The sequence below is a fragment of the Argiope bruennichi genome, chromosome 3, assembly GCF_947563725.1.
Source record: "Argiope bruennichi chromosome 3, qqArgBrue1.1, whole genome shotgun sequence".
NCBI lineage: Eukaryota > Metazoa > Arthropoda > Arachnida > Araneae > Araneidae > Argiope > Argiope bruennichi.
In genome coordinates this window covers 103,345,585-103,370,223 of record NC_079153.1, presented here as the reverse complement: position 1 = coordinate 103,370,223, position 24,639 = coordinate 103,345,585, and the positions used below count along the sequence as shown (strand labels likewise).

Below are 24,639 nucleotides of genomic sequence, written 5' to 3'. Positions count from 1 at the left end.
CAGATAGGTAATACAAACGCCTGTTATAGTCCTATTCTAGTTTTAACATGATCTGTTGGAAATTTATATTTGTGTTTCATAAATACAAACAAAATTTATTAACATCATTTGAAAATAACTTAATTTTTCTTCATGAATAATTAATTACATATGAAACCTTTTAAGAACCTTTTATCCAGTCTTTATCTATGTGATTGAAAACTAAACATAAATTCTAATTAACGTATATTTGATAAACATAACAAAAAAATATATTTAAAAATTAGGTAATTAGATTGACAAAAAATGATTCAAAACTTTACATAAGTGTTAAAGATCCATTTTATTAGCTAAATGTTGTGAATTCTTTGATAAGCAAACGACTGTACAGTAAATCTTAAACTGCAATACTGGTGGATTGTCACAAGAAGATTCTTTTATATTTTTCATCCGTGCTGTATGAGATGAAGATCATTTAGGGCCTGAAATATTAAAACAAGTATGAGAAACAATAATGTAAATTAAAAAGTCATATAATAATATGAAGAGAATGATCACAAAAACTCTAGTTGCAATGGTAGCAAAATGAAGAATATTATGATATTTGTAGCAATAGCGTAACAATACAATGGAAATAATATGTATATATTTCCATTGTATTGTTGCTCTATTGCTACACATATATGAATAAGTAGAGGAAATGGAATGAAATATAAAATACTCAATTCATGAACAAGGCATCTGTTCAAATATTGATCTTTTAACTTGTTCATGATGGAGCAGGCTCAGTTTCTATTCTGGATTATTTAAAAGCCTTCTGAAATTGCTTTTGGCTGAACACTGATAGCCAAATACTTTCACTTTTATTTTAATCATTCTTTCAGCAACAGTTTTGGTGTTGATAATTCCCGATTGCTTTTATAAAATTTTTAAAACCTTCCAAATTATTTTTCGAATTTCGGAAGCTATGTATCAATATACATTTTATTATTTTCAAATATTTTCCTAATATTTTTTTATGTCACTAACCGATTAATTCTTGTTAAAGGCATCAATAATTAATGCTTTTTCTTTGTATTCCTCCACTTTTGTCACTACAAGTACTTTCAGAAAAAAATTTTCAACATGTTGAAAATAACTGCCACAGACGATCACTACATTCGAAATTTATTAACGAATAATCAAACTTGCAATAAATGCTTATATGATTTAATTTTGGAGTAGATACTTTATAACGGAATTTAAAACTTAATGTAATTTTCATGATTGATAACAATGAAATGGTAAGCTCGATTCTGATAAAGGAATAAAGATTTCCTTGCAGAGCATCTATATTTCAAACTTGCAAACAGTTATAAATTATATATACTGACCATATTTATATTTAAGATTTTATTTAGTTCTTTCAAATGAATTGCTAGATTTTATGCTCTAACGAACTTTTCGAATTATTATATGCTACCATTCAAAAAATTACATTTCTTGTATTTAATCTTGTATGGATATGTTTTAAAGAAATATTGTAAGCTGAATTGAATGCCCTATACTCGACATCCGATTCAAACAAGATTTTAAAAGATTTCTAATTAATAACCGGAACGTTTTTAAGAATTAGATTTTTGGAGTGCAACAAATCTAAGAAATTAATAGCTGCGTCAGATTAATATTGACAACCTTATAATTCTTGAAGCAATACTTTTCACTTTGTAATGACATAGCAATTTCATCAACTTAACCTGCTATTATGGGACAAGTTTTTTAAAAAAGTATCTGGAGGGAGATCTTATGTTTTTAGGGAAACATTAAAATGGCAGTGATTAAAACATATAGTAGCATAAATAGTGATTTCTCAGTGAATTCCTCATAGCATAAATGAGGATTTCTCAGTGAATTCCTCAAAACATTGTTATCTCAACAAATGTTTGCCAAATTATATCAGTGCCATAATTAAGCTGGGTATATAGCTTAAAGCATATAACCAGCTACAGACGCTAGTGCTTATTTTTACAATCATTTTCAAACTTTTCTGGGCTTTTATATAATTATAAATTTTATGAAAAGTTAAGAGCTTAAATTTAAAAGGCATTAAATGTTTATTTCTTAAATATATGACATTTAAGTAGAGATGAACAGAAATAAATGTCATTCAGAACAATACACATTTTAAGTGTAAAGAATGTACCAAAATTAATAAAAGTGTTTTAATTTACAGTTTAAAAAATTATTTAAATAGCAGATCTTTTCCAAAATTAAAAACAATACGAAATCAGTATATTACAAAAACCCCTCATACGTTCACTTATTAATTGCTAGCAGATCGCTATCCTAATGATGATTACTAAAGAAGCCTGTTGATTTCTTTCTGCTGTCTCATGTTCATGTAATAGGTAAGCTGTGGCTTAGTAGCATATGATTAAAATATAACAAAACAAAAATACCGCAGAATGAGAATTGATACACTTTACTGATTCCTTTATTAATGATTCTTCAATCTTTTAGTTTTAGTGAGCAGTTATTACAACATGTTTTATTATCATCCTTAACCCGAATCTCAAAAACGCTAAATATTTTGTAAACAAAATGCTTTTGCATTATTTGTAAGAATTTCTTAAGAATGGTGATTCATGTTTTTATTACAGACCGTCTGCTTTGCTTTTTAAATTTCTTTAATTATGTTCTTTTAGAATTTTTATCATATGTTTTTATATTTTTGCTCCGCTGAAATGGATTTTCATCACAAATAATATTTTTCTCTTCCCCATACATGAATACGAATTATAATTCATTTCAGAAACTCTACCAATAGTTTCTTCTATATTTACGATTTAATTTTGTGTGACATATTCAGCAGCAACACGTACAATTGTTTGTTTTCTTTTAGTAGGGCATAGAACATTGTAAATTTTTTCAATTAAATTACTCAAATAATCGTTCTGTTAAAAATACTAATTATTTCAAAGTGAGAAGCATACTTTTAAAATGCTTTTTATTTTAGGACATTAGAAATTGGCACCAAAATATTTTTAAAAATTAAATATTTGGTTTTAAAAAATTCAGAAATTAAATAATAATTCTTCAAAACGTTCATATATGATAAAAAATAATTTATTTTTACTTCTCTAAATTATGTTTCTGAATTTTAGCTTTCATCCTCATTATTTTTCTTTTTAAAAAAAAGTATTGCTTTTTATGAAAAGCCCTTTTGAAAAATAATTAAAATGATAAGACACAAGATTTATAACACATTTAAAAGAGGCAAGAAATCATCAAAGAATATAAAACTGCTACAGAATGCAAATTATTTATTATTTACATTAGATAATAACTATTAATACACTTATTTCAAAGAATAACAAAATTCATGTTAATTTAACAAAATTTTTATTCAGTAATTGAAACTACTTTTGTTTCTTGTTCGCTGTTTCAATCACTTCGTTTCACATAACATGCAATTTAATTACTCAAAACTGATATTATTTCTTCACAACCAATGTATTCTGTAAACCAACCAATGAATACTTTCAGGAAGACGTTCTTTCTTCTGTTTTACCAAATAATACCTTCTAAGCATTGAACTTGAGGACAACAGCTTGGATAGTTTGGACCTTTACCCGGAACTAGCCAGCACTCCTTTGGATGGCCGATTTTCCCGCATCTGATAAGAATAAAAATGAACAAAAGTGAGAAATTATTTATTTTTCAATTTTTTCATTAACTGAATTAAATGTTTTACGGTTATGACAATCGATTACCGATTATTATTGTAAGTACTTTATTGCCAACAGGCCAAGTTTGGAGTTTTTAGCCAATTATTGCCAATAACCCAATATGCTAAATTAGGGTTATACTATTTTAAAATAGCATGGGACTTGGCTTACCAATGTAAAAAAGGCAGAACAAATAAATATTATGTTGTTATTAGCAGAACGAGTCAAAGTTTCTTTTATCGTAATAAACCGCTTTTTATTTATTTATTTGTGTGTGTGTGTTACCATTATTTCTTTATTTGGTTTCACCACATGTACTTCATTATAATTCATTCTAAATGAATTTATTAGTTTTATTACTCTATTTTTTAGCGATAGTTTTGTTTTCCGCATTACTGATAGCTATCTGGAATCAACAGCTATCCATTATTTTGATTTGTAATTGATATATATTAAATGCATAGTTTTATTTGAAATAAATTTTGAGATTATTTTTTAATTAATATCAATTAATATTAAATTAATTATTATTTTGGGGGAATCAGCAATAAAATTTTAATTCTTAGCCTTTCGCAAATTTATGCTTTTATACTTTCTATCAATAAAAATTCAACCGTTTTTCGGCATCAAAAGTATAAAATTAAGATTTTAATAACAAAATTTTATTTTTGTGTGATTTACCAAATTGCGTTTTCTTTCTGAATAAAATCTTGAGAATCAGAATCTTGAATAACATCGTTACATAATTGATGAAGCCATAAAATATGCTCTGCACAATTTGAATAAACATAATCGTGTTATCATTTATTAAAAAAAACACGAGTAAAACTACTAATACCTAAACATTTTATTAAAGATGCATAAGTCGGAATTTCGATATTTAACAAAACAATGCCATCAAACAATGTAATTGTGTGTCAAAAAAAACTTTTTGCTCCTTCAATGATTATAATTCTAGTATTGCTTCTAGGAAGAGCTAAGTTAGTAATTTCTCTCACCGAAGCATTTGAAATAACATGTAATGCTTTTTATTTCTGATCGAATTCTTTAACGGACAACTACTAACTATTCGTTAAAGCGCAAAACACTAGGTTCTTTTTTTTTGAGAAATAGAGTATATATTTTTTAATAGTTCATTAAAAACATCTGTACTTCAAGCATTGAGTGAATTATCTACTTCAGCAATCAAGAAATCAAACACCTAATGTTAATTCTAAGATTTAATATACTAGAATCTACTGTATTTATAAAAAACCCTTTCAAAATTAATATTTAGAGTAGTATAGTGTATGATATTTGGAAATTAACTAAATAACATCGAAACCCAAATTATACGTTTTTTGAAATTTTAATAACTTATTGAAAATATCTGTTTTGTCTGATTTGCTGAATGCTTATTTACATTAATAGAATTTTCCTTTTATAATCAGTTAGTATAAATAGTAAATTATTTTTCGATTTACAAAAAAAAAATTAAAAAATAATATAGAACAATTTTATTCACAGACGAATTCGTATATTTTGTTTCATCATTTCATAAACAATTGCAAGAACGGTATTTCTTTGACGCAAAACATTTTTAATAAATCTGAAATTATCTTTGTCGTTTCAGTACTTTTTTATTTATTGAGTTTTGTACATATGTTAATCTAACGAATTTTTATCAAAGGAAAAATTTTCCATTTATAATTAAACAAATTATGCGCTTCAATCGTGTTTTACAAACCTGATTTATTTCCAAGAAAGCTTGACTTTCGCCTCCATTTCTCGATTTTTTTTAATATTAAACTCATAGGCATGAAACACTTTTAAACTATTTTTATTTTTAAATTAATTTGCCAGAGCGTAATTCATCAAATCATCAAATTTGTAAACTTATAAATTAAAACTGATTCTTTTATATTCATTATAAATTCAAGTCTTTTATGGACTCTATCTACAACGAATTCCTAAATCAGAATGCATCATTTAGTTAAATATCATTAAAAATTTGATTATCAAAAAATATTTTTAAAAAAATAGATGGACAAGATGGTTATTAAATTCTTTGTAGTGAATAAATTTGTATTTCACATTAAAAACTTTATAATGACTGTTTGGCTTTACGTGAATCGAAAATGTTAGCAGATGAAAGTTTTCAGAAAAAGAAGCTACAGAATAGAGAATTGTAAGATTTTATGGAATTTTAACAACACATAAAAGGAAGCATAAAACCGAGAATATTTACCCATAACCTTGAATATAAAGCACATCCCCATAATAAACGCATTCTAACTGTTCACATTTTGTAGTATCATACCAAACTGAGCCTACAGGATGTATTTCCCAATCATCATCAATGCATTCACCTGAAAACATATAAATAAATGAATCAGTATGGAATCAGATAATGTATATTCATTATTTTATATATTTTTCAAGTTGATTAGTATTCTAACGTAAACATGCGACCGAATACTGACATGTTATCTCGGGAAAACTTAACTTTAAACAACAATTTAAGTTTTTATGAAATTTACGTAAGTACGTCAAAACTAAATATTACTTGTAGACCAGATTAAGACTAGAAGCAGATAATGTAATACATTAATATGAAATGGAAAAATTGCTGATACCTTTTAATGCAAAATCTAAATCTGTCTAAAAGAGATTCAACTGAATTTTTTATATTCTTGAAATAATAACCAAAATTTTTGATTAAACGTGTTGATTTGTGAAATGACTTGTTTGTAATTTATATGAGGAAAGAATACTAAATTCAAGTGAAGTTACTCTTAACAATTATAAAATTTATCAGAAACTACTTTCGATTTTAATTATTGAACTTAAATTTTAATTCCTATTTAATCAATAAAAAATTATAAATGCTTTAGAAATATAGTAGAAAAGGATTATAAGTTTCCAAAATTCAAGAGAGTTCTAACGCTTACCTAGTAAATTTAATCTTTGATAAATTATTGCTTTGCTTTTATTTTTCCGAGATTTAAACATAAACTAAATTGTGAAATCTAAAAAATGAAGCTCACACATTTATTACTAGCGAGCAAAAATGGTGTTCGAGACATGTTACTTATAATTTATAATCCACCTATATCCATTCTCTTTTAATGGAAATCATATCTTTTGTATAAAAGAAAATTAAATGCGAAAAATTTATCTATATCTTCTTCACATCAAAAGAAATTTCAAACTAATCTTGTAAGCTGACTAGCCACTTCACCTGTAACTTCGCCTGCGTCTATTTTAATCTGCTTTTTCTTTAAATTTATATATATATATATATATATATATATATATATATATATATATATATATATATATATATATATATATATATATATATATATATATATATATATATATATATATATATATATATATAAAAAGAAAAAGCAAAACGCATATACTTTTAAATCGCACAGTTTGTTTTTTCTTTCAACGCAAAAAGGTTTAAACCTTAACCCTCTACTTTACTGCTATTCTAAAATATCAGACAAAAACATTTTTAATATCATTGTTTCCTGTTAATAGATTTAAGCTCCCGCTCTAGAGTTTGATTACATATAATTGAAAAAATATGGAGTTTTTAGGTTCACTGTGGTGTTTTTAAAATATTAAATTTCATCTTAAAGCTTTTGCAATGCCAGGAAAGAGAAACCTAAAGGCTTTTTAGTCCCAAATATTCAATACTTCTTTTTTCTAAATGTACCTACTGACTAGAATCTCTCTTCAGCAAAAAAGGCGTCAAATTAAAATGAGTATAAGACAAAAAATTTCAGTGATTGAAGAATAAAATGCAGATGTGTCTAATAAAACAATTTCCTGGAGAACATTTTTGAAAGACTGTAGGAATTTTTGATTAAGATCAAAGTTGTTCTAGTTTCAAGTTTCTTCTACGCTTTGTATATTTCAATGCAAAGAAATACGGTCAATGTCTCTTTTTTTCTCTTTTTTTTTTTTTTTTTTTTTTTTTTTGATTACAGGAGGGACAATAGGGATTGTCATAAATTTCAAATTTATTCAGTAGGGCTGAAGTATTAACAATACGGAAAATCAGGCTTGTTGTTATTATGTCCTTTCTTTTATTATTTTAGGCATGGAGTAAGGAAAGAAATCATATTTACAGAAAGTTTCTTGATATTTTCTATTTTAATTAATTTTACAACGAAAGTGTTTGGTAATATTTGATAATATCTTCAACTGCGTTTCTTTCAATTTCACGATCGTTCTTGTGAGAGGATTTACTTCTTCATTCCAAGAAATATTTTAATGTTTTGGAGTCCAAACTAATACGATGATTTACTTTAGTTTGGCTCTAAAGATTATCGTGATTATTTTATGAATAACACATTGTGATTTGGAAGAGGACCATTTAAGGCTTGAAGGATAGAGAAACTGCCTGTCAGCAAAATTAATTTTTTTCAGGAGCAGAGAAGTCATAAATGGCTGGATAGATCGCTAAAATGTCGACCTTTCAATCGGAATTAATCAAATGAATCCGATTATCGAAAGATTACAATAATGACACTTTATAATTATACTAAAACAGAATTCCATCAGTTACAAATTTTATATTCCACTGCTAAATAATTTCCATCGGATAAGATACAATGCGAGCACTGTAAATGTCATTGTGCAATTTGAAAATATTTTTCGTCTATGTTTATTTATTGTGTAAATACTTTTATTTCCATATGGATTTTATTAGCTAGATTCACACGCGTTTAGGAATCTTGATGCAGACATAATTGGACACAATAAAATTAAGAATATTACAATATGAGAGAAATTAGGCCAAATAGTTTTTAAAAAATTACACTTTAAAGGTGAATTATTGTATTACGTAGTTACGTATCAAATTCAATTTAAATTTTTAAAAATATGCAACAAAAGCAAAAATGAAAATGTAAATAGAAAGTAAATTAACTTCAATGTTGATAAGGTGTGCAAAGGCAGATGTAATTAAGCAGAAAACAGGCATAATATTCCAACGAAAAAAACCCAGTGTTTTAAAATGTGTTTAAATTAATTTTGAAGAAATAGTTAGTTAAGGAAATAATAATGCAGAAACAAAACCTCCATCATTAAAAAGTTTATTTTTTTAATATTTTAAGATGGTGAAAAAATAATTTTTGGGCAATTTTTGTTCAGAAATTATTGTAGAAAAACATAAAATCTTTCAAATTCCATCTCATCCCCTTTCGAGGAGCATAAAAGTTTTTGGTAAAACAATTCCGAAAGAGTTTCAATAATATGATACATGTAACATAGTTAGGGCACAATGAATTAAGATGAATTTCTTTTTCGAATTTTTAAAAATGAAAGAAAATATAGTAATCGAAAAAAAAATTGAACTTTAAGATTTTGATAAATTTTCAGGTTTAAAATCTCATCGAATAATAATAATAATAAAACTACCTTTGCAATTCTATCTCCCCTTGAACAAGATATCTCAAAAGTATAAGAAGCTAGACAGCTGAAAAGTGATATGTAATTTTTAATAATGTGGTTGATGTTCTGTTCATAAGTATGTTAAAGGGAAAAAATTAAAAAGAAACAAATAACTTAGATAAATTATTTTTAATATATAATTTTTTGCGTCAGGATTTCAATTGTATCCAACAAAAAATTTAAAAAAAACTATACATACTATACATACTATCTTTTTCAAATCTAATCAGTAGTCTTCATATCAGAATTATCTTAAAAACCTGTGCTAAATTTTGGATTCGGAAAGAAGTCAAAATTCATATTCCATTCTTTTTACTATACAACGAAGTCAAAAATAAAACAAGCCATGTTGTATAAATATAAGAGAAATCAAAACAAAAGATGGAGCGACATTCTCTCTCATCATTTTATTTTATTTATTTTCAATGAATTTTAAAAAGACTTATAGATATCTAAAAACATTCTGATATTTATGATTGGAATTCGGAATTTTTCTCCAAAACTTTTATTACCAAAATTTCATTAAAACATATTATATATGCCTTGTTCTTAGCTTGTTTTATGTTGAATTATTAAAACTCATTATTGTCTGTTTCTCTTGCATGTAGATGAGATATTAATATAAGCATCTGCCGGTCATAGTGCAGTTTGAGTGTCAGTAGTATGGTGTAATAATAAAATCAAGTTATTTTTATGGCAGTTATTGAAAAAAAAATCGACACAAGAAATGCTTGAATGAAGTTTCATTCAAATAACTGCATTCATTTAAAATAAATATTTCCTTCTCTTAGAAACTTCTAATTGTTGATAATGGTATCTTTTAGCAATAACATTAAAAGAAAGGAAGAACTTATCTTTTAAGGACAATGACACTTGTTTCCGATTTATTAGTACTGAGAAAAGCAAGAACAACAATTAGCTTTTTCAAGGAAATGTTTTCATTTAAAACAGAAAGTAATCTGCATATTATAAAAAAGAAATCATTAAATGAAGAAAAGGATATTAGCATGCCTTATTAATCAAATAGATAAGGCGATAAATTTTCTTTTTCCTGCGTTATATTATACGATAACAGATTTTTAGATGCAGTAAATTCTGCCTAATTTTGATTATTAGAAATCAAATGAACAATTAATTGATTTATGCAGTTATTTACTCTTCTGATAAATATTCAAAAGTTATAAAAAATACAAGAAGCGCAATTAATTTTTAATAAGTTTTCGAAAGTAGAAATTAAATTTTGTACATTTTCATAGTATCCACAAGCAAGTAAGCATGAGAAAAATCTCTTGAAATAAAAAACTAGTATTTTTTAGGTGTTTCTGTTATTTTTGAAAAGAAAAAAATAAATTTGTGTTCAAAGTGATTAATGGTTGAGATTAAAGTCCTTTATAAAAAACGAATTACTTCGTTTCACCTTGTCATTGTCCAAATCGTTTCATAATTTATGTCAACAATGATCGCTTAGTTAAAGAGGTTTCATATTTTATTACGATTTCTTTGTTTTATAATGATCAGTAAGAATCAAAGGTTTTTGTTTAGCACAAATACCCCAAATAATATAAGTTTTCAAAACAATATTTCACAAAACTTTGAAAAAATTTAATTCGTAAAAATTTGATGCAAGTGATTAAAAACAAAGATGAAACGGACTGTTTTTCGCAGACGATACAAATAGATCTTCTTTTTAATGTTAAATGTTTTGCTTTTGTTTTACTATCAGTTTTTTAAATTGAGTATTATTTCATCCAGTGGCAAAGTGAAAGATAACATATGAAAAATACATCATAATTTGAATTTTTTTCCCTTCAAATGAAAAATTACTTATTTAATTTGAAGTATATCTAATTACGTAAGTGAGTTTAGAAGTTGACGAATTATTTGTAAAAATCAATCATCAGTTTTCCTATCAAAATTATCATCACATATTTCAAAAGCATATCAAAATTTCAAAAGTAATCTAGGTAGTCAAAATCAAAGTACATCTCTTTAAGGTATTATTGTCAAAAGAACAAAAAATCTCAATGGTGTGTATCACAAAAATAGATGGAAGAGATATGCAAAAATATTTTGAAATTTTGTAAGTTTGCATGTTTTTGAAGGTAAGTTAATCAATCAAATCAATTAAATATTGATTCTACCTAAGTGATGTCACCTTGGATGAAATTTCAAAATGAATAAAGTAGATTTTTAGATAATATTGATGATAGTGAATCATAATTATCCTTTTATAAAAATTCTACTTTTTTTACACTAATATATGTTTCAAAAATAGTTCTTTTTAATTCATTAGAAGCTTAATTCTAATCAAAATAGTGTTGAACGATGTACAATGTATTGGACATGTGTGCGTAGCTTTTCAAGTATGAGCACCAGAAAATCTATATTGTTCTACTCACTTAAAAAAACTATGGTTTTTTTAGTTATTTTAAAATAGATCTTATTCTCATTGTTGTATCATATCCAATCCAATCGTACACTAATGGCTAATTTGTAAACCCTTAAAGATACAGGTAATGATTAAAATTTTATGATTTTAATATATTGATGATGATGCCGTGCCGCGTTTCCACGGAAAGGGGGTGCAGTACCTGCAGAAGGTAAGGACCCCTGAGCACCCGAGGACAGAAGTCTGACTTCCAGCTCATATGAAGATGACACTCACATATTCGCTTCCACATCCTCTTTTAACAGGGGGGGGGGGCACATTCACACACCTCACATACGGAATGCAGGATGAAAAACAACCATGCCAGAACTCGAACCCGGGATGCCCGGATCTCAGGGAAGACGCACTAACCCTAAATTTAATATATTAAATTCATGATGTGATCAGAGAATTTTATTGGATATAACCAGGACTTTATAAAATTTACATTTCATAATTTTTCTGTAATATATTTATTGACTCAAACAACATAAAATATATTATAAAATTTGAATAAATTTTTGATTGGAATTTTGTGTTTATCTCTAAAAGTTTAGAAACAAGCTATTGAATCATGATTCGATTGATGATCTTTTATATTTAATTTATTTCTAGTCAATTCTGAATGAATAAAAAGGCAATTATTTTTTTTAATGTGGTACTACATGCAAGTTTTATGCAACAAAGAAAAAAAACAGATTCAGTGATATCAGCGAAACTTTCTCACTTATTCTCTAATAACGGTATTATCTGTCTGTCCACACTGCTGAAATTATGGACTTTTGGCAAGGTCATGAATATGTTCAGTGATCAGATTTATATTTTCTTACATTCCCACATATAAGAATAGCAATATAATAAAGAAAACAAATACTTGTACGTTAATTGCATAGAATTGGCGAATAATAATAATGTCTCTTCGGCGGAAATCTAACGTTTTTATTAAATCTGTATGACATATTTGGCGATTAATAATAGTGTCTCTTTGACGTAAATCTAGCATTTTAATTAAATCTGTATGACATATTTGGCGAATAATAATAATGTCTCTTTCGCGTAAATTTAGCATTTTTATTAAATCTGTATGACATATTTGGCGAATAATAATAATGTCTTTTTGGCGTAAATCTAGCGTTTTTATTAAATCTGTATAACATATTTGGTGATTAATTGCGGGCGAACGATTAATACACAGTAATAAAAAACGATTATGTATTTTGATACCTATTTTCCGATCGATGGAAAATAAAATGTTACATAAAATTACAATTGTAACTACATGATCACAAAAAAAATCCATTTATTTAAGTCATTATCTTTTTTAATCTACGTTTACATACATGCGAAAGTACAGATCAACCTGCGGTCAATCCCTAGACAGATTTAGTTCTAAAATTGATACGGATATACATTTTAATTGTAAAACCTATATCCCAAGTTTATCAAGCTGTTTCTTCACGTTTTACAGTTATCATGTTCATTTGCCTTCTGTTGCATGTTCATTTGCATTGACTCCCACTGAAAGGATTTCATCCAAAATTTGATAGTAATTTGAATGAAATCCCCGTACATAAATTTCATCCGTTTAGTTCAAACTGTTTTTGAGAAATTCTGAATCACAGAGAGACAGAATTTTAAAAATGTCTTTTTTAGGAGATTTGAAAGGGGGAGATACCTCAAAATTTCAATGAAGTTATTTTATCCTTACGATACTTTCTCTTTACATATAGTACTTCATATACGATAAAATCATTGAAAATTCTTTTAAGAAGCTACCTTTTTAGTGACGTATTCCCTATTTGAATCTTTATGTTCGATATTTACTATTTGCTCACTGCAAACTTGTGTAATTTTATTACAAGAAGATTCGGTTCTTTTTCTTCACTCATCGTCATCATTTCCGAAATTATTTAAAATCTATTTCACAGTTTAATATAAAATATGAACAAAGAGTAATGTAAAACTTCATAATAAAATAAACTTCAGATGATTCTTTAATTATGGTGCTTCTTTAAATATTCAATTAAATTGTGAATTCACACTGGCGGATTTTCGATTAGACAGCAGGCTAATGCCACTGAGTGAAAAGAAGTTGTAGGCAGCTCGTTTTAAAATTGTTATTAATTTAGTTGTCGTATAAATAAATATGTAATAATTGAAAATACACGAATAATAATATCCAAATTTTATCAACTACAACTGGCCAGGTAGTTGATCTGTTTCAGTAAGTTCACTTAATTATTACAGTAGTTACAAATATGGCAATGATAAAATATCTACATTCAGGCTGATTCATTAATATTGCGTACAAATGTGGACGTCGAACAGTCATAAGCCATCATAAGCAAATAAAAACACATATTTTTTAAAATTTACTGAAATTAAAAAATAACTTAAAATAAATCATTAACATATTGATTAAATTTTAAATATATTAAAATTGGATACTAAATTGAGCAATTTATTAAAAGAGCACCGCATAATATGCTCTACCGAGAACCGCAAAAGACCTAAATTCGCCACTGGACACACAAATATTAAAATTTCCATCTTTTTTTTTTTTAAGGAATAGCATAAAAAATTGTTATTATTGATATTAAATATTAATTTCAATTACGATTGGACTCCAATTATTCGAATCATTTAAAAATGTATACGCATGAACAATTTACGCATTTAAAAGAGGATTTATGTGATTTCATACACATTTTTAAAGAAACGTACATCAAATGAGTGCTGCGAGTATTTTTATACAAAACTTTTTCAAAAACAGAATGCAGTATAAAATTTATATATTAATTTATATAATAAAATTTATATTAATTAATTATTATACAATATAATAAATTAATTATTATAAATATAAATCTGTCTATTTATACAATATAGATTTGAAAATTTGTCATTGTTGTAAAATAAATTTTGAAATTACTTTCTTTCTCGTTTTGCCTAATTGCCTAATTAATTGGTCTGATTACTGTGTTGCATATAATGAATAACAAATATTAAACATATTTAAATGGATATCTTAAAGAAATTATTGTAACTATTAATTCAACCACTACTTCTAAAATTAATTTCAGAAAATAGTTAAAAAAGAACAAAAAATAATAAAGTTAGTATAAAGAGTATCAAAAATATTTATTTCAAAATTATAACCTGAAAATTTTATTTTTGAAACTAAAAGAGGGAGAAAATTATTTAAAATACAGATATAAATGCAGTTGCATCTTATGAGCTCTTTTATTTTAATTATGTTGTTATAAAGAAATTACGATCAATTTACTTTTTAATTAAAGAATAATTTACTCACTTTGTTCCGTGCGATAAAAGTATTTCGAAGTACTTTTTAATCTTAAGTTTAAATAATTTCCATCTTTTCACTATTCATTTCCTCAATGCTTCTTGTAACAGGCATGCGCCTTCCAACAACCAAGTAACCAAGTATATAATGCGCAATTAAAACAGTTTAAATTACATTGGAATATTTTCTCTCACTCTCTCTCTCTCACTTTTTTTTTTTTTTTTTTTTTTTTTTTTGCAAAAATTTACGTTTAATATATCTTCATTCTTTAAAATCCATGTTTACCAGAATTTAAGCTCTCACTCAGCCATAGAAAAAGAAAAAATGGAAGGAAAGGAGGGAAGGATTGAAAAAAATGTTTCTAAATGTATTTTTTAAAAACTTAGATTCAGTTAGGATGAAAAAAAGAAATGATAATCATTGAAAAAATAATTTTCGGAGCTGCACCTGAAAGACAGTCTTATGCTTCCTCCCACAAAATTATTCTTAAATTAATTTTTTTAAAAGAAAAATAATAAAAAGTTAGTTTAAATTTCTTAATTATGACATTTTAAATTATTTAAAAAGTGAAAAAAAAAATCTTTCATTGGCGCATTTAGAAATTATTAAAAAAAGATTTTTTTTTATTAATTTTGATAATTTATAAATATATTTTTTTCAGAGAGCCAATACATTCTACATCTCTACAAATATATTATTACATTACAGTAGAGTTTTTTTTTTAATGCAGAACTCAAGAAAAATTTTCATATGTATTTCACCCTCAAGTAAACTCAATACTCAATTAGGTCTTTTAATAAAAGCAACGATAATTAAATCATAATAGAAAAGATAATTTTAGGAGCTACAACTGAGAGATAGTTTAAAGCCCTCCTTTTCACGAAATTATTCTTAAATTCATCAAAGAAAAAAAATAGCTTTAATGTTTTAACTATGACTTTAAATTATTGAAAAGGTGAAAAAAATCGTTCAATGGTACATTTAGAAATTATAAAAAAAGAGGGGTTTTTTTAAAATTAATTTTGATAATTCATGAATATATATATTTACAAAGGGTTACTGCATTCTATATCTCTACAAATATATTATTACATTAAAGTGGATTTTCATTCCGCCAGAAAAATTTTTTTATGTGCATTTCACATGAATTTGTATAAGTATAACAAAACATTTTAAAATATTACCTTAAGAAACTTACCGTCACCGTATTTGACAGGTTGCAAATATGAGTATCCACAGCAACAAATAGCAAAATATACAATTAAGAAAACACCGGCAAGAACGGTATGCGATACAAAAGTCATGATGTAAAGTAACACTTGCTTGCAGATACTGAAACACAAATAACTTTCACCATTTATAAAGCATGTCTCCAAGCATGCAATAAGAGTTTCACCATAACAGGAATACTTATTTTCTTATTATTACCCAGAACATCGAAGCTCTTTTTGGATACGAAAACCGTTATGACGCAGACAAAGACAAATTCAGACAACAAAGAGATTAAAATGTTTCCGCTTCATAAACGGAAATGTGGCATTGTCACTTCCTTCCAAGCATAGACAATTTTAAGAAAATCGGGGAAACGAGAAAGCGGTGACGAGAAAAGCTGAGCAAACCATTGAAACTTGCAAATCAAAATGAATAATGAGCAGTAAACAACCGGGCCAGAATAGAATACGGAAGAAGAAATAATTATGATTCTCAGAAAGGAAAAAAAAATCATTAATAATTAGAAATAGCATTCATGAAATCGGTTTACGTAAAATAAGTCATTCAAAACTTCCTCTTTTTAGCACCCTGAACTTGAATTTTGAACTAAAGAAAATGTCGGGATTCCAGTTTCATTTGGAAAATTTTACCGCAACATTGGTATTCAAAAACTAGGGCATTCATAGATATTAAATTTATATTTATTTAATTTATATTTATATTTATTTAATTATTTTTTAAGATAAGAAAAAATGCAGTTCCGAAACAAGATTGCTTTCAAAATAATTTTTACCCTAATATTACTTTAGAGAATAAAAAAATATCGAAATTCAAGGGATTCAAAAATTCTTGCATCAAAAATTCTTTCTGTTTGAAACCTAACTGTAAACTAGCAATAATTTTAACGTTGACTTTCTGGTATACTAATACAATACGAATGTTTAAACCGAAATATGCATATTTTTATTGCCTTGCTACCAATAAAGTCTAAAAATTAACATAAATTTGCAATTATAGAGAAAAGATTGCACTCCAAATTTATCTAACACATGATGTTTTTGAGTTATCGCGGTTCTGGTTAGCGAATATACATATAGTCCAATAGACGATCCTCTCTTTGACAAATTTGATAAAGATTTTTTTTTTTTTTACAGATTCACATGATCAGGGCGGACGGTAAACCTAACTGCTGTAAACTGGCAATAATTCTCCCATTGACTTTCTGGTACATTAATATAATATGATGGATTTCACGCTTCGAAGTATGATGCTTAAACCGAAATACGCATACTCCTATTGCCTTGCTACCAATAAAGTCTAAAAATTAACATAAATTTGCAATTATAGTAAAAAGATTACACTCCGAATTTCGCTTATCTAATTCATTGCATTTTTGAGTTATCACGGTATTGGCAAGCGAATATATAGACCAGTAGATGATCCTTTCTTTAACAGATTTGATATAATTTATTTTTACAGATTTACATGATCAGGCGGATTTAGTTGTTTTGCGGCTTTAGACAGTACACATTTATGAGGCACCACTTTTAGTAATGTGATCATTTTGGTTTCGCAGTTCACCATATTAATGATTTATTTTAGAAAAATCTTTTTTTTCTTTTGCTTTATTAACTTTGTGAAAATATGTCTTTACCTAATGTGATTACAGACTGCCCAGCACTCACATTTCTATATAAAATTCTCATAATTGTGCACTGTCTTAAGAAACAAAATAACTAAATCGTCTTGATCATTTCAATCTAAAAAATTCGATATCAAATCTCTCAAAGCTAGTATGGTCTACTAGTCTATATATTCAAATATCAATATCGAATATATAGAACAGTATACCGAATACATAGACCATATTAGATAGATTGAAACAGAGGTTCAACATAGATTTGGTATTTAGGCGTATAATATTTAACCGAAATAAACATATTTTTGTTGTTTTCCTTGCTATCAATAAGGTCTAAAAACTAACATAAATTTGCAATTATAAAGAAAAAATTGCACACTAAATTTTACTTAGCTAATTTATTGTGTTTTATCACGATATTGATAAGCTAATATATAGATTAGTAGACCCTATTACACCTCTTTAACAGATTTGATACAGAATTTTTTTAGATTGACATGATCAGGGAAGATTTAGTTATTTTGCGGCTTTAGGCAGTGCCCATTTATGCGGCACCATTTTTAATAAGATGATCATTTTAGTTTAACATTTCAATATGTTAATGCTTTATTTAAGAAAAATCATTTTTTTCTTTTTTTTGCTTGATTAAATTTGCGAAAATATATGTCTTTACTTAAGATGATTACAGACTGTCCGACATCCACATTCTTATATAAAATTATGGTAGTAGATTCTCGATGTTTATATAAATTCTAATAACGAAGTGAATGTAAAGAAACGTTTAGAAACTTGACCAATTATACTTAATTAACTGTTTATTTTATCCTAATATTTTATATTTAACAGAATTTTTATATTTCAAAAAAAATTTATTTGACAAACAAAAAATAAGGTTTTTAGTCGGCTTGCTTGCGGGTCTCTTTCAGCTTAGTTGTCCTAAACAGTGGTATCATGAGAAATCCGTCACTGATTATGAGAATGAAATCTCATCTATCTAGCTCATAGTTTTTAATTGATTCTGTTCACAGGATTATTGATGAAGAAACCTTTCATAAAAAAGTTTCGTTCAAAATTTGATCGAAATTTTAATGAAAAGATTAGAAAATTTATCAGTTTAATTTGCCGATTTTTGAGTTATCATGTCAGAAATAAAAATTCCTCCATTGTTAGTTTTTTTCCTTTTTGGGATACAGGAGATCCAAAATAAGAACATTCAATAAAATTTCTATGTTGAATTTTGTTTTGTAATTTATTTAATTGTTTAAAATTAATCAAAGAATGAAAACTCTTTTTCTGTAAAATCCAAAGTTCTCACCTTTATCTTATGTTTTATTGCTTGCCTCTGGCTCGCCGGAAAAATAATTTACATTTAATTTTAATTAAACTTCTTCAAATAACTTGATGATTAGGATTACTCCAGCAAAATGGTTTTTGGCATAAATTGAGACTTGTATTAAAAATATGTCATTTAAAATTTTTTTGATGATTGCAATATTTTCTTTTTGTGTACGAGAAAATAAAAAGTCGATCGCGGCCAAAAATCGAAATCATATTTATAGAAGGGCATTAGAAATGTGTTTTAATAAAGATAATCCGATTTTAATTGATTATTCGTACATACTTCTTTATACGAATAATAATAATAATAATAATACAAGAATTATAATATATAATTCTTATATTATTATTATTATTACCGATTATTTCAAACGATGTTTGATGCATTTAAAATTAAACATTGTTAATTAATCGATTTTTCAGATTTATTCTGAAGTACTTTTGAATTAAAATAAAACAGAATAAAGGAAATTAAAAATTTCCAATCCGCATAGCGTTATCCCAACTGGCGTAGAAAAATTCACGCATTTGGGTTACCGTAACTGGTGTTGAAAATTCACGCATGCGCATTTTGTTCTGATTGTTGACAACTATTATTAACGGATGTGGACTTGATTTAAATTATTTTTAGGTTAGTTGTATGCTTTTGTAATTAAATTGTATTTATGTTAGTCATATATTTTTTGTATATTCTTATAGCTTTAAGTACATCGTTTTTTTTTAAATAGTTTTTTTTTTTTGTTGCCTATTTTCGACCCATTATTTTAAACAATTCTGTTTATTTTCTTAGTGTCTGATGCATTTAAAATCAAACATTGTTAATTAATCGATCTGTTCATGATGAATCTGAGAAAATTTTGTTGACAAATTCTTGAGATATTACATAAATTTAGAAAGATATTCTTTAATACCCATAAAGTTTAAACAGTGACTCAGTGACTCTGTTTTCAGTAATCATATTATAAAAAATTGCTTTGTTTCAGTAAAAAATATTATTATATTAATTGCAGATTAATCCTTTCCACTTTAATTTAAAGCATAAATTCTACGGGAGCTAACAGAAAATTAGAAAGATACTTATTACGTTTTGACTGAAGGCCTTTATAATATTATGTGTGAATTATATGACAATCAAAATTTGAAGTTTTAAAATATTTTGATGAAGAAGCTATTAAAGTAGGAATTGCATAAAATATTTAATTATTAAAATTTTAAGGAACATTAAGATTGGCTAACCGGCTGATCGCCAAAGGAGGCTAGTATAAAATAAATAAGAATTCTAAATGCAAAAATTTCAGTCAAAATTACATGTCATCGATGTATTTTATACTTTCATATAGTATTTTAATACTTTCCGAATTTAAATATCAGTTAATCTAATAACTCAAATTTTGATTCCATGCTTATGACGCCATTGAAAACCAAATTGGAGAAACCGATTGATTAAAAAATTGCATAGTATTTATGATAATTTACAAATGAAATTCTTAGGAATACATTATAATTTATATTAAAAATTCTATTTTACATAGCATTTCTATTTTTAATTTAAATTATTTAAAACTCTATTTTATTAAACTTATCTTATTAACATTAAACTAATTCATATTAATCGAAAATCATATTGACGATATCCGAGGTAAATTTAGGAAAGCAAAGGGCTTCTTATATGTGCTGCTGGACAGAAACTCTAAACTTTCGTTAGGAATAAGCTCCTGCTTTACAAGACATTACTACGTCCATTATAGTCTGTGTATTTTCAATAGGCGGTTCAAGGTCACATTTTCTACTTCGTTATTGGTTGTCTGGTACCAGTAACGTGGTAGAAAATGTGACCTTGAACCGCCTACAGAAAATACACAGACTACAATTAGCTACGTCTTGCCCGTCTGTGCGTAGGGAGAGGGCTGAAAAAACACATAATAAAAAATTAAAACCTCCCAAAACGGAAGAGGCAGACAAACTGCGAACATGCCTTGTTTTATTAGAAATAAAAACCTTCTAAAAGACTTTAGATTACCAACAATCAAGGAATTCTTTTTGGAAAATAGCAATTAAATACTATCAAAAGTTAGACAGTGATCAAAATAAGGCGATAAAGGAATTCCCCATTTATGACCACAGAAGTGAGCGAAATCGTAGAAGAGGGTAGTATATATTATAACACTGATGTTATAAATTAATGGACACTGATATAAACACTGATATTATAAATTAATGGCATCTACCTTTAAACCCCTACTCACCTCATTAATATGGTTGAGTCTAATTCGCTAATGGCCAGTACATTTAAGTGGACTTATTATGTCGATAGAATATATATATATATGTTATAGTGAAAACCCGAAATCAGTCAAAACGCGAAATAACTAAGGAAACCGCGTTCTAACTGGCAGCGCCAGGGAAAACCCGAATTATATAACTGGGGAAAACGCGTTCTCACTAGCAGCGCTAGGGATAACCGTTTTATTCGTGTTTTGACTGATTGTTTTAGACAAAATTATTTACATCTATAAAAAATTATTATATTAAATTATTCTTAGTAAAACAGTATATGAAGGAAAAACATATCATTGAAGTAAAATACTTTATTTGGATATTGTTTAAAGCAGTACTATTATTACAAATTATTTACTTCGACAAGGCAAACTACTGTGACACTTAGAATTGCAAAGAGAACCATTTTTCATACAGAAATATCTCTTTGAAGAACATTGTTTTTTACAAGAACAGTGGACAACCCTTGCTCAGAACACAGCCCTTTTCCTGCCTACCTCAAAAGGTTCAATCTGTCTGAGAGTGACCAGTGCAGTTGTGGTGGGACAGGCACCGCACTTCATTATGCTACAGAATGCCTCCTCACAATCTCCTGGCATATGAAAAAACCATCAACAAGCCATGAACAGGAATGGCTGAAACGAGTCGCCGGCAACTTCCTTTCCAGGCAAAAAATCCACAGTATAATCAAATTTATAAGTGAAAATAGAGACCTATTCTTGCCTCGATAGCTGTCTCACACCAAAAATGCTAAGGGAAAAAACAAACACAGCAGTCTCCTGTCACACATTTCAATCAAACAGAGATTCTCTTCATTTCCATTTCTCAAATTATTTTCCATCTAATTTTTTTAACTGCATTATGATCTACTATATCATAAAATATAAGTGAACACAGATTATATGTATATTTTTACACATTTTATCTCTCAGCATTATATTTCTAAGTTTATTACTACAAATTATATTTCTAAGTTGAAAAATTATGTAAACGGTCTCATCTCAATATAATTTCTTATACAATTGTAAATTCTGTAAAAAGTTATTTTTGTTTCGTTTTCCTACTGTAAATATTTTGTTAATTAAATAAAATTCCCGTAACATGCCCACCAAACCGTTCAGTGACCAGAATGGTCACGGATATGGGATATGAGACGGCGTTCTGTTCTGTCCTGTTCCTATAGCTCCTTTTCTTGCTGATGTTCTCAGAGAAATTTCCCGATTCGATACTTGTTCTTTAGTCAAGAAAATTTGCGGTGATACATCTAATTCAGATCTAAAAGTCAGTAAATATGTTAAACTTTTGTACCTTGCAATCTGAATAAATGTAATCTACTGTATAATTACGTATAAAATTTAAAATTTAATAAATTATATTTATTGAATAAATACTGAACTAATTAAGTTTAAATATCATTTATTGCCTCGAATACAGTTTGTTCAGAACCCCATCTTTCGTTTCGGTTTTGTACAGGGCTATCTTTATTTTTTCAAGCACTACACCGATGAGATTTCGCAATCAGCTTTTGTTCTATCAACATCTGGAACGGAAACAACAACATTACTTCCAATATCAAACTCAGGATGTGTTGCATTGGGAATCTTTTCCATTCGTTTGACTTGCTTTATTAAATTTTCTTTGGCTTCCTAACCACCGTGTCCAATGACAATATGTGCACTTTCGATAACATCAAAAATTTCTTCAACTGGTAAATAATATTTTATTGGTTCATTTGAAGAAATCCATTATTTTACTCCACTGATTTCAAGAATGTCAAAACTTTTTAATCTGCGGTACTGAACAGAAATCTTGCTAACGGCAGATTTTGCCTGAGATAAAAGAGTGTTGTATTCGCCACGTATAATAACATTCAAATTATTCTGTTTTTCCTGTACCAGTTGTAATTGTTCAAAAAATCTATTTTTCCACTATTTAGCGTAAAAAGCATTAAGAATAAAACAGTTGGAACGCGTTTTCCCTAGTTAATTCGGGTTTTCCCTGGCGCTGCCAGTTAGAACGCGTTTTCCCTAGTTAATTCGAATTTTCTCTGACGCTGTCAGTTAAAACGCGTTTTCCCTAGTTAATTCGCGTTTTGACTGATTTCGGGTTTTCACTGTAACATATATATATATATATATATATATCACTCATTTTCTCCCCTTTTTCATTAAATTTTATTATCTTATTTAAATATAATAATTTCAATGCTGTGTAAACTAAACAGAGTCATCACTAAATTCTTAACGTTATGCTCAATATATTTGGTTTGTCATTCACTAATCATTTCAGCCGAGCGGAAGATCAAAAGCCGTCGAGCCTAGGCTCTTCCAAGATCATTACCTACATCATTGGCATTAAACGATGGAGAATTAGAAATGACATTATTTTTTAAATTACGAGCAAAATTGTCGTACCTGAAATGAATATATTACAGAATACTGAATTTTCTAATATCCTTGCGTTCTTAAAACATTTATATAAATATAGTGTTATATATATAAAAGAAAAAGTCTTACGAAATTAAAATAAATGGGTACGGACATTACGGAAAGAAAAAAAAATAGATTTACACCAATAACGATATATTAAAAAGACAACTTCAAATAATAAGGAACAAATATATATATCTTGAACGTCGATGGCGGTCTTTCGAACGGAATATTATTTGCAATTTTCCGTTGTGTATTTAAAAATTATTTTTTATAATTCATTATTATTTCTTTAAAAAGCTGGAATAACTGCAACTGTGAGATAATCTTCGGCACGATGCTCCAAGTGTTGATTTGAATCGCGCAGCGTTTCTATACGATTGCATAATTGATTACAGCTCTCATCCTTTCGTTCGCATTGGTCAAATGGACGTTGTTTGCGAGCTTTGTGGCGCATTAAAGTTTACTGTAGAAACGCCTGGATTGTGTTGTCTTAATGGCAAAGTGAAATTACCATTATTGACTTCGCCATCTGAGCCGTTGCGGTCATTGCTTTTCGGCGAAAACTAGAATCGCGACATTTTCTAGCGGGAAAAAAAAAATAAAATACAATGGCTGTTTTAAAATGACTTTATTTGGGGCAAACATTATCCAAGAACGAGGATTTAATCGGACATTCAAGGTAATTTAATTTATGTTGAAGAGAGTCAATGTTCATTTTCTTTAAAAGAAAAGTTTTGTTTAATAGATGAAAACTTGCTCAAATGTAGTTTCAATTACAGGCGAAAAGGTTTAGGTCAATGTATTTGTTTCTAAAATAAATAAGGTATGCTAACATAAAGGAAGAGACATTATAAATGAGTACTACTGATTTC

At 27.3% G+C, this 24,639-nt stretch overlaps 1 protein-coding gene across 3 annotated transcripts; it reads right to left on the bottom strand.

The window, feature by feature from the left end:
* Window positions 1–303: 303 nt before the first annotated feature.
* On the bottom strand, window positions 304–16,374 carry LOC129964034 (toxin-like protein 14). 3 transcript variants are annotated; one of them, XM_056078699.1, is made up of 4 exons: window positions 16,068–16,374; window positions 5,914–6,034; window positions 3,540–3,634; window positions 304–461 (listed from the first exon to the last, which is right to left on the bottom strand). In XM_056078699.1, the coding sequence occupies exons 1-4, from the start codon at window positions 16,171–16,173 to the stop codon at window positions 451–453; spliced, it is 333 nt and encodes a 110-aa protein (XP_055934674.1). In that variant the 5' UTR covers window positions 16,174–16,374; the 3' UTR covers window positions 304–450. The 3 variants fall into 3 exon arrangements, with proteins under 3 accessions (XP_055934674.1, XP_055934673.1, XP_055934672.1); XM_056078698.1 differs by having other exon boundaries at window positions 3,489–3,634; window positions 16,068–16,370; XM_056078697.1 differs by lacking the exon at window positions 304–461 and having other exon boundaries at window positions 3,256–3,634; window positions 16,068–16,369.
* Window positions 16,375–24,639: the final 8,265 nt, after the last annotated feature.

What these genes read in the sequence shown, in the direction of transcription:
- LOC129964034 (XM_056078698.1), bottom strand. Translation starts at nt 16,173, where the DNA reads ATGACTTTTGTATCGCATACCGTTCTTGCCGGTGTTTTCTTAATTGTA. An exon ending in ACCTGTCAAATACGGTGACG is followed by an intron (nt 6,035 to 16,067) that starts GTAAGTTTCTTA and finishes ATATGTTTTCAG; the next exon opens with GTGAATGCATTGATGATGAT. An exon ending in CTTTATATTCAAGGTTATGG is followed by an intron (nt 3,635 to 5,913) that starts GTAAATATTCTC and finishes TATTCTTATCAG; the next exon opens with ATGCGGGAAAATCGGCCATC.